Raw genomic sequence first — 11,441 nt, 5'->3', positions numbered from 1 at the left:
CATAGAAACAGCATAGTCATATGTTCTGAACTTCATTTTATATCGTACTCTGCGTACCATTTTAAATATGAATGGCATATGTAATTAAAACCCACAGTCATCTGTTTCACTTTATCTACCCTTACGGTTAATCCGGTTAAAGAGCGACTCAGTCAAAGTATTAAAATGTCAATTTGACATCTGCTATAAAAATAATTCATATGAAAATAATTTAACTTTTTTATCTGAAGACTTTTCATTGGCAGGAACGATAGGAAAAACCTACCCCATATAATTTTATTTTTGAGTTAAAGGCGGCTATATATAGTTTGGCGAATTACCATCATCAGGCGATGTAAAATTTACCAGATTCTCTTGAATATGAAAAACTGTTCTTTCTAAGGAGTCCAATGGACAAATCAAAAAAATAAAAGACGCCGAATCTACGTAGGTATGTTTGAAATATAATCTCCTGTGTATTTTTACATGCTTCGGAAGAAAGTGAAATTTTCAATTAATATAATATAGCTGCAAAGCATTGAACATAATTTAATACTAAAGCTAGAATTATCTGTTTTTTTGAAAACATGTAAATACAGAATACCTTTGGCGCACGCTGTGTATGTCAGTTTGTTTATTGTTCTGTTGCTGGTCCCACTGGCACGAATTATATATTGTTGACAACTGGGGATTGAGGTTAGGTTATTCATAAATATAAATATTAATGATTATTATCTTATCATAAATAAAAAAGCAATAATCTATAGTTAGAGAGTTTACTGTATTATCACAGGATTTTATATTATTATGGACCAATCCTTACCAGGAATTGCTCCTACGACAATACAAATACTGGATTCGGAAACATTAAATCACCACCTTGTCTGTCGAACATGTCTCTGTGATGTTTCAAATACGACTCAATCTGTGTTTGATTCCAACATAGACAAAATGCTAATGCACTTTACTGCTTTGCAGGTAAACCGCCAAGGGCCAAAAAATAAAGCTTATGAGGCAGCAATTTGTTTCAGATCCATGTAGATGACGGTTTACCTACCCAAATATGTGCTAATTGCATTATACAAATTACACAAGCTTACCATTTTAAACAACAAGCAGAAAGCTCTGATACTACCTTGAGGCAATACTTTTATGTTTATAAAAATCCATCACAATCTATTATGGGTCTCGGTGAAATTTCTGAGGGAGGTAATTGACATCCAAACTGAATGGAATGCATTTTTGCTTGCAATTTGTTAGTTAGGTAAATGCAGCAGACAATTTTTTGTTACTACAAGGATTCTCTTATTGAATGCATTTCTGTAAATAAGTAGTGAATAATATAGGTCCAATATCAGGGCCGTCTTTAAAATGTTAACATTTAGCTCGACATTTAGTAACCATTTTGACAATTACTTATCACAATATTTTCAAATTTCCAATTTTCAAAAACATTCTTGTATACACACGGCATGTCGAGGGTATCATCAAGCAGCATGTAATGGATTCATTACTATGAAAACTTAATTTGGCACTAACTACATTATTTTATTAGCTACAACATCAGAGGAAAAATTGTTAAACAACAAAACACAGACAGTTGATAAGGTAATATTAAAACACAAAATATTAAGAAACAAATGAATTTATTTTAGAATATTGGATGCAACATACCTTTGAATATAGCTACTACACAAAATACCATGGAGAATGATATTGAACCATTAAGAAATGTCAAATGTATGTACATATAGAATCTTATTGTTTAGGGGAGAGCATGGTAAGACGGTGATGGTAACAATTGAACATATGTCAGCGCAACAAACTGCTATGGCTTAGTTTCCCCAATGATCTCGCAAAATAAGTTGCCACTCTAGTATAAAATTTATTTGGTAATTTTCGTGCATATTCATAAATTCATTCATTATAGCTACTCGATACAAACAGGTTAGATGAGAAACTCCAGTAATAGCTTGAACAACAGCTCTTCTATTGACAAATCAGAAGAAGAATCTTCATCATTCCCCGAGTCATTCCCTTTTGACTTTTTTGTTGGTGTTCTTTTTCTGCTTTTTCTACTCCATATTCTCAAACAACAAATTTTTTACAATATGTAAAGGGGTAGACAATATCAGATCCCTGTTTTGAGCGTAGTATTGTGATTTTTTATTGTTATACTGATACATATTAACGTACTGTTAAAAGCATTCACATCTAGTCGGCCTATGTTAGCTTTTGTGTCGCTTTGCTCTGGCCGAAAACACTTGAATAAATGCAGAAGCTTCACTACAGAAACTTGTGAGTGAGATTCATCATTTTAGCCTCTTCTCCGTCTTACCCTTCTTCACTCTATAGAACTAAAAAATACATCGGCACGTTCACATTTTTTGTGAAAGTAGGTAATTACCGTTACTTTCAGGTTTATCCTTAAACATTCGTCTTAGAACAGATCAGCATGGTAAACTAAACAATCACACTTGTGGTATTTGCTATAAGCCATTTCCAACAAAGCGTGCTCTGCAGACACACAATCGTACACATGGAATACTTGAGAGGAGGCATAAGTGCTCAGTGTGCGAAAAAAAATTTTATGCTCAAACTGAGCTTACGGTAAGTTTGTTGAAAGATATTTCATTTACATGTACTGGATTTTTTTAAGATTCACATGCGCAAGCACACTGGGGAGAGACCGTTAGTTTGTACAACATGTCAAAAAAGATTTGCAGATCCCAGAAGCTTAGCAAAGCACGTTAAAATCCATATAGGTGCAAATAACAACAACAACAAATTAATGATAAATGATTTTAGGGGAGAAAAAATTTGTCTGCGAAATTTGTCAAAAGAAGTTCATTCATTCATATTCTTTAACTACACATCGCAGAGTTCACACCGGTGAAAAGCCGTTCGTGTGTTCTACATGTGGGCATTCGTACACAACGTCTACGCAACTCACATTGCACACAAGAACTCACACACAAGAAAAACCTTACCCATGCTCCGTATGCCCAAAAGTAGGTTACACTTGCAGTTATGAAATTGAGTTAAGGATATCCATTTGAAGGCGTTTGCCAGTGGCAGCGGGCTGGCAACTCATCAACTAACTCACACTGGAATTCGAAAATATGTTTGTTCGATTTGTGGTAAAGGGTTAAGAACGTCGCCTGACTTAGCTGCTCACCTAAGAACTCATACGGGTGAAAAACCTTTTGAGTGCAGAATACCAAATTGCAATAAACGCTACAAAACTCATAGTCAACTAAGTGCTCACATACGAGCTCATACAGGTGAACCTGATGTTACTTAATAAGCATTTTTTTTTACTTGTTTTATATATACATTTTTTTAGGTGAAAAGCGCCACCATTGTAACACATGTAATAAAGCATTTGCTGACACCACTCAATTAAAAAAACATACGAACATCCATACAGGTAACAAACCCTATGTATGCAGTATGTGTGGGTACAGGTTTACTCAGTCTGGGTCTTTGTATACTCACATGAAGATTCACAAACATTTAACTTCTGAGTAGTTTAATGTGTATTGGTTATGATATTACACAGTCGTGAAGTGTAAAGTGTAATCGTAGTAGTGTGGTTTCTTGTAATAAATGTTTTTAAAATAAAAATTTAAATTAACCATGGTATATTTAATAGTATAATGAAATGTTCACACCAGTCTCATGATCCGCAAAAACTTCCAAATTGTTTTCACTGGAATATATGCAACCAAACGAGCTGGTATGTGTGACTTAAGATTGCGTTTGCGTACGTCACAACGTGGTAGAAGTGCACATATTTTGATTTTTTTTATTGTTCAACAAAAAATTATCAGTTCAAATGTACCAAAAATAATCATTTTATAGGTTTGCCACGTATTACCGAATAGAAATTATAATAACATTAATTTACTATAGAAATAAAATTAATAATTCATCCACTACTTCTCACATGTGGTCTAAAATAGACGCTCTAAATATATACCGTTCCTAAAACGTAAATCGTCGTACTCGCTTCGGCGGTACATATACTAAAATTGGAACGATACAGAGAAGATTAGCATGGCCCCTGCGCAAGGATGACACGCAAAATCGTGAAGCGTTCCACATTTTTTTCTAATTTAAAAAAAACCTACGTAAGCATACTACATGTATTTTTTTAAATTAGATTAGACCGTTGCACGAATACTAACGAAAAGTGCGGAATTCGTATTCATGTAATTTACTTTTAATTGATTTATGTGATTCGTTAAACTATTTCAATATAGGTGTAAGCAGTGTTAACCACCTATATCTACACTACTTGTATTACTGCAATCACAGGTTACAAACGGTCAGTGTTCAAGATAAGGATGGCTATCATGGGGATCTGGGAAGACGGAAACCATTGAAGATGCGAAGATGGTCAATTTAGGGAAAAATTGCGCAAAGAGTAATTCACAGGACACAGACCGTCAGAGTAATTATTATGCTTTCTGTCGAGTTTTTCAACTTGGTTTTTTAAAAAAAGAAAAAAATGTGGAACGCTTCACGATTTTGCGTGTCATCCTTGCGCAGGGGCCATGCTAATCTTCTCTGTATCGTTCCAATTTTAGTATATGTACCGCCGAAGCGAGTACAACGATTTAAGTTTCAGGGACAGTATATATACTGAGGTATTATTTCACATCACATGTGAGTAGTAGTAGACGAATTATTGGTGTATTTCAATAATATTCTAATATTATATCAAATGTTCTCGATAAATACGTGGCAAACCAATCAAATAATGTATTTTTGGTTTACTTTTGAACTAATAATGTTGTTGAACAATAAATAAATTAAAATATGTTAGTTCGCTTTTCCTACTACGCTGTTACGTAGGCAAACGCAATCTATGAATTAACAGACTTGCACGTTTGGTTGCATATATACCAGTAAGTTTATTCACGATCATTGTAATCGGTCGTATAAATTATATTTGTCATTTTGAAGGATGAGGAGTTGTATTTTACAACACTTATTTTTCCCGTAGGAAGGAAAATAGATTCTCGAGGTTAATAATATATATATATATATATATTATTGATATAAGTCGAGATCCGGATAATAGTAGGATAACCTGAGATCCCCCTTTAAAGTTAAAAATATGCGTGTATAATGGGTTGCCAATGACATGAAATATGTTCTTCTATCATTACCCCTATAGAGGGGAAAGAAATTCATACAATTAAAATTATCCATATAAAAAGCAGTTAGGATGAGATCAAAAAATAAATACACTTAAGTAGAGATCATATAGTGTATAAAATGACATTGGTGTATTAAGTAGAGATCATGCGGTGTTGTCAAATGTACTTGTTCTAAAAATAGATTTCGTTATCTTTTGCGAATACTTAACAGGTTGTTAGCCTTCTGTGGGATTCCTTCGCGTATTCTTTCTTCGATAAAGCGTTAATATTATTTGGCACCCGGGGCTTGAAAATATTATAACATTTAATTAAATAATACCTAGTGTAATAGGTACTCTATTTTACATCGATGATAAATTAAAACGATTACCTATTTATTGAAGGAAAGAGTTCCCGTTGGAAATGATTTTTTTTATTTTTCTAACAGCTGATAGTGGTTCATAAGTCTACATCTTTGAATTAAAGGACCCAATTCAAACTCACTTTCAAAGTACAATTGCCATTATAATTAATGTAATAAATTTTTGCCATTACTGAAATGCTTCAAAATTGATTATGCATAAGTATTCATCCTACAATCATGTATAAACACCAAACCCAAAGAAATCATTATCAAATTGCTTTCTTATCTCTTTTCCAGTACCGTATGGCGCATGGTTGGTAAAAAGCAATCATAAGAACTCTAAAGTTATTTGCTTATGATCACATGTAAACCATTAGGTTGTTCAGTATTTCGTAAAGAAATCTGTGAAAAGTTCATTTTTGAAGAAAGATGCCTTGGTTAGTCAAACTGGTTCAAACCATGGAGGTGACCATTTTGGTTCAAAAACATCTAATTCATCCTCCAATCATGTATAAACACCAAACCCAAAGAAATCATTATTAAATTGCTTTCTTATCTCTCGTCCAGTACCGTATGGTGCCTGGTTGGTAAAAAGCAATCACAAGAACTCTAAAGTTATTTGCTTATGATTACATGTAAACCATTAGGTTGTTCAGTATTTCGTAACGAAATCTGCAAAAAGTTCATTTTTGAAGAAAGATGCCTTGGTTAGTCAAATTGGTTCAAACCATGGAGGTGGCCATTTTGGTTCAAAAACATCTAATTCATCCTCCAATCATGTATAAACACCAAACCCAAAGAAATCATTATCAAATTGCTTTCTTATCTCTCGTCCAGTACCGTATGGTGCCTGGTTGGTAAAAAGCAATCACAAGAACTCTAAAGTTATTTGCTTATGATTACATGTAAACCATTAGGTTGTTCAGTATTTCGTAAAGAAATCTGTAAAAAGTTCATTTTTGAAGAAAGATGCCTTGGTTAGTCAAACTGGTTCAAACCATGGAGGTGGCCATTTTGTTTCAAAAATATCTAATTCATCCTCCAATCATGTATAAACACCAAACCCAATCAAATTGCTTTCTTATCTCTCGTCCAGTACCGTATGGTGCATGGTTGGTAAAAAGCAATCACAAGAACTCTAAAGTTATTTGCTTATGATTACATGTAAACCATTAGGTTGTTCAGTATTTCGTAAAGAAATCTGTAAAAAGTTCATTTTTGAAGAAAGATGCCTTGGTTAGTCAAACTGGTTCAAACCATGGAGGTGGCCATTTTGGTTCAAAAACATCTAATTCATCCTCCAATCATGTATAAACACCAAACCCAAAGATATCATTATCAAATTGCTTTCTTATCTCTTTTCCAGTACCGTATGGCGCATGGTTGGTAAAAAGCAATCATAAGAACTCTAAAGTTATTTGCTTATGATTACATGTAAACCATTAGGTTGTTCAGTATTTCGTAAAGAAATCTGTGAAAAGTTCATTTTTGAAGAAAGATGCCTTGGTTAGTCAAACTGGTTCAAACCATGGAGGTGACCATTTTGGTTCAAAAACATCTAATTCATCCTCCAATCATGTATAAACACCAAACCCAAAGAAATCATTATTAAATTGCTTTCTTATCTCTCGTCCAGTACCGTATGGTGCCTGGTTGGTAAAAAGCAATCACAAGGACTCTAAAGTTATTTGCTTATGATTACATGTAAACCATTAGGTTGTTCAGTATTTCGTAACGAAATCTGCAAAAGGTTCATTTTTTAAGAAAGATGCTTTGGTTAGTCAAATTGGTTCAAACCATGGAGGTGGCCATTTTGGTTCAAAAACATCTAATTCATCCTCCAATCATGTATAAACACCGAACCCAACATTATCAAATTGCTTTCTTATCTCTCTTCCAGTATCGTATGGTGCCTGGTTGGTAAAAAGCAATCACAAGAATTCTAAAGTTATTTGCTTATGATTACATGTAAACCATTAGGTTGTTCAGTATTTCGTAACGAAATCTGCAAAACGTTCATTTTTTAAGAAAGATGCCTTGGTTAGTCAAATTGGTTCAAACCATGGAGGTGGCCATTTTGGTTCAAAAACATCTAATTCATCCTACAATCATGTGTAAATACCAAATCCAAAGAACTCATTATCAAATTGCTTTCTTATCTCTCTTCTAGTACCTTATGGTGCATGGTTGGTAAAAAGCAATCACAAGAAGTCTAAAGTTATTTGCTTATGATTACATGTAAACCATTAGGTTGTTCAGTATTTCGTAACGAAATCTGCAAAAAGTTCATTTTTTAAGACAGATGCCTGGGTTAGTCAAATTGGTTCAAATCATGGAGGTGACAATTTCGGTTCAAAAATATCGAACTTATCCGGCAATCATGTGTAAACACCAAACCCAAAGAAATCAGGATAAAACCAAAGCGGTGACCGCGTTAGGACCCAACTTGGACAAAACGTACCGCGTTTCGCCGTGGTCCAATCAGAACGGCCAATTTTTGCCGTATGGTTAATACGTGGTACGTTCTGCCTAAATGCGTACGGTACCTAATTGGTAAAATCAATCATAAACAATTTACCAAATTCTCTGTTTAGACAGCGCTGTAATATCTTTGGTTCTTTTCCCGATGAGCTTGGTATAGAAATAACGATTTTGACATCTTTTGATTAAAATACAAGTGGTCATCGAAAGTGTACCAAATTCCCTTAGTGGGCACCGTGGTAGGTGTGTTCCTAGCTTATAGTTACGATACCCTTAGAATCCATTATGACCCTCTTATTAATTTAATGCGCTTACTAAAATATACTAAACGTTATTTTACATTTCTCCTCAATCCACCAGTTTAATCTCTTTAATACAAATCCGCCCTTGTAACGTAACGTGGATTAGGAATAATACATACGAGGTAGCAGATAACAAATTATTTACGTTATAGCGCACATAGTACAGCTACCTCTTTCATTATTTGCTATCGCACTTTAAAGCGAGAGTACCGCTTTACAATGTTGCCGTTTATTTGGATCTCACTTTATTTAAAATATAACGTATTATATATAACGTAAGCAGCGCCCCCTAAGATGGTCACTCAAGAACTTCGCGTGTATAAATTTTGACAAAAACCTAAAAGTTGAGATCCGGGCGAAAATTGAAATTTAGCTTCCTGTATGATCGACCGAGCTAATAGACTCGATATACACAGTAAAAAAGGCGAGATCCGAAAACGGATCTCGGGTTTACCAAATGGATCTCACCTTATCTGCAATATATGTGAAAATGATCTCACCTTAGCGCTTTTTAAATCTTATATATATATATATATTATATACTTGTATGAGTGTGAGGTAAAATTTAGATTTTACGATAAGCAAATTGTTGAAAACAACATAAACGTGAGTCAACTCGTATCGTGGAAATTTTAACAGAAGCAGAAAATCTACCTACAGCCTTAGTGTAATGAATACTACAGCCCATCCCTCATATTATGGTGTATTGAAAAATTTATAGGGAACAGAAAACAAGGATTATAAATAAACAGGACGGTCCTAGCGTGGCATGAAAGCCTCAGAGCAATAGAGGAATTGGAAAATTATAGGGGACCTGTGGGATTTAACATAAATCATAAATGAGTAAAGGACACGTTGCGATACATAATTCATATCTGTGTAATTAACTAATTACGGCAGCTTGTCTTTAATCCAAAGTAGCACTTGACTTAATACGAGTACATCCCTACAAAAAATGTCTGCAATAAAGAACGCCAGCAAACCTCAAATCGCCTTTGAAGAAAGAAAACCACTACAGCCCGACATAATTTTAAAATTCATAAACGGCATATCGCAGATATTTTGCTTAACGATTCCAAATGTTTATAATTATAACGGGTTGTCGGTGTGGTATCTATTGTACAGTTTACTTTTGGTATCTTTGCTTATACTAATACTATGCTGGACGGTAAAATCAAAGCTGGAAGATTATTACAGTTTCATTGATAAAACTTGCGCGTTAGATTTGATGGTGATGGTCTTTTATACAGTCTCAAATTCCGTAACAATAATTGGTACCGTCATTTTTCAACGAAAAAATCTAGTAGCTGCAATTAGGTACATTGAAGATTTGGGTAATCTTCATGAAATGCCTTTGATACTAAAATCATGTAATGATACCAAACTGTTTTTAGCTTTAGTAGGGCTTTTGCATACTTGTATTGGTGCCATTTTGCTTACATCGATAGTTTTGTTTTACTTTGGTAAGATTAATGTCATCTTTTCTATAATTCGTTTTGTAAACTTATACATTGTTATTATCACTACACTACAAATTCAAAACTATGCTGTCATTTTAAGAAATAAGTTTGATACTTTAAATCAAAAGTTATTAACGACAATTGAAGAAATTAACAGCGCGCAAAATTTAAAAAATAATCAAAAAAATGTTGTGCAGTGTTTAAAAATTTATGATAAATTGTGCGACATTCAAGATTGTTTTAATGGACTGTTGGGTTTGCCGATTTATTGTTTTTCTTGGTTAATACCTGCGCAATGTTTGCAGACTATCAATTTTGTTTTGGAATATAAACTAAAACTGGACGATATATCGATAAGTATAACTGATTTGGAGATTTATTGGAGTTTATCTTTGACTGTTACAGTCTTGGTAAGTGTATTTGTATTGTATACGTAACTATATTGCTTTTTTGCTGCTTTTGGTGTACCTACCTATACTTATTGTAATGAACGTTAGGCAAATGTTAATCCAAAATGAGCAACTACGGTATTTGAACACTCTTTGTGACATACCGTTGAGTGAAACTCAACGGACATACCCAATTTCAGCAAAAACACAAAAACTTGTTTGCACCGATTATCGATTGATTGAGAATTAATTAATTGATTAATGTATGCTTTGTTTCAGATTTGCGCCTTCGTGATAGCTTACTTTGCAAATCAAGTAAGGCAGGAGAGCCACAAAGTCGCTTCTATAAGTTATCAGTATTTGATAAAGTTTCCTCCGAGAAGCAGTAACGTGCATATTATAATTGTGCGGGACTATTTACTGCGCTTAACACAGCAGGTCCGCTACCGCAGTCCCCGTTTTAATGCTCTAGGTGCATTTGCTGTAGACATTTCGTTCATGGCGAGAATGTTGGTTATGATTTTGATTCATATAGTAATGTTGCTTCAGTTTGATTAAAGCTTAGAATTAGTGTAAATGTGCGTCTATCTACACATATTTATCAGTCATTGACAAAAGTAATGATCGCCGAAATGGTAAATCCTGCAGCATACGTAAGCGTAAGCAACATTTGAATATATTGTGCAACTCCTCCTCAAGAAACAAACGAAGACCCATGCGATAGGAATGTTGGTTGTTGATGCTACAGAGTTTACCTATTAGGCGATCATTACTTTTGTCAATGACAATGCATAGCGATAAAAAATGAGTGACCGTCCAGTCACCTTTGGAATTTTTGTTTACATGGGAAATCTTACTTTATTTATTTATTTATTTATTTATTTATTTATTTATTTATTTATTTATTTATTTATTTATTTATTTATTTATTTATTTATTTATTTATTTATTTATTCCTCTTTTGTTCTGGGCTCTCAACTTCTAAAGGCGACCTAGTTGGTTACCTACATAACCTAAAAGTAGATATAAAGAGGTATTGGGTATACTTTTGAATATGGTTCTTCTTCATAATATCCTCCATAATATCTATTGCACACAAAAAAGTACAGCTACATAATTCGCCTAGCTTTATTAAATAATCTTAAATACCCTAAAATTTATTTATAGTGATTTAGTGCAGATTAGTCAATATGTTATATTCTCTATAACATACAGTGTGTGCCAGGTAGAACGCATCATAAGGAAACGGCAATGTATTTTTAGTGGAGGATCAACGAGGCCTTTGAAATTAGCGTTCAACGTACTACTCCAATCTCTTT

General features: G+C 33.8%; 1 protein-coding gene, 1 long non-coding RNA gene and 2 other non-coding genes across 4 annotated transcripts; 3 read left to right on the top strand and 1 right to left on the bottom strand.

Moving 5' to 3' along the window:
* Nucleotides 1–642: 642 nt before the first annotated feature.
* LOC116164823 (zinc finger protein 664-like) lies at nt 643–3,616 on the top strand. Its single transcript, XM_031479050.1, has 9 exons — nt 643–957; nt 1,011–1,188; nt 1,535–1,587; nt 1,635–1,719; nt 2,399–2,589; nt 2,639–2,744; nt 2,788–2,990; nt 3,041–3,263; nt 3,326–3,616. Exons 1-9 carry the CDS (start codon nt 787–789, stop codon nt 3,508–3,510), a joined length of 1,395 nt encoding a protein of 464 aa, XP_031334910.1. The 5' UTR covers nt 643–786; the 3' UTR covers nt 3,511–3,616.
* Nucleotides 3,617–3,983: 367 nt separating this feature from the next.
* On the top strand, nt 3,984–4,090 carry LOC116165202. The gene has a single exon (XR_004144106.1). It is a non-coding gene; the product is annotated as a U6 spliceosomal RNA (small nuclear RNA).
* LOC116164827 lies at nt 3,997–10,964 on the top strand. Its single transcript, XR_004144008.1, has 3 exons — nt 3,997–4,193; nt 4,245–4,650; nt 10,402–10,964. It is a non-coding gene; the product is annotated as an uncharacterized LOC116164827 (long non-coding RNA).
* Nucleotides 4,489–4,595, bottom strand: LOC116165201. Its single transcript, XR_004144105.1, has one exon. It is a non-coding gene; the product is annotated as a U6 spliceosomal RNA (small nuclear RNA).
* Nucleotides 10,965–11,441: the final 477 nt, after the last annotated feature.

The sequence above is a fragment of the Photinus pyralis genome, unplaced genomic scaffold (genome assembly GCF_008802855.1).
Source record: "Photinus pyralis isolate 1611_PpyrPB1 unplaced genomic scaffold, Ppyr1.3 Ppyr1.4_LG2, whole genome shotgun sequence".
Lineage (NCBI taxonomy): Eukaryota > Metazoa > Arthropoda > Insecta > Coleoptera > Lampyridae > Photinus > Photinus pyralis.
The sequence above is the reverse complement of the archived record's forward strand: the minus strand, read 5'-3'. Positions and strand labels throughout refer to the sequence as shown.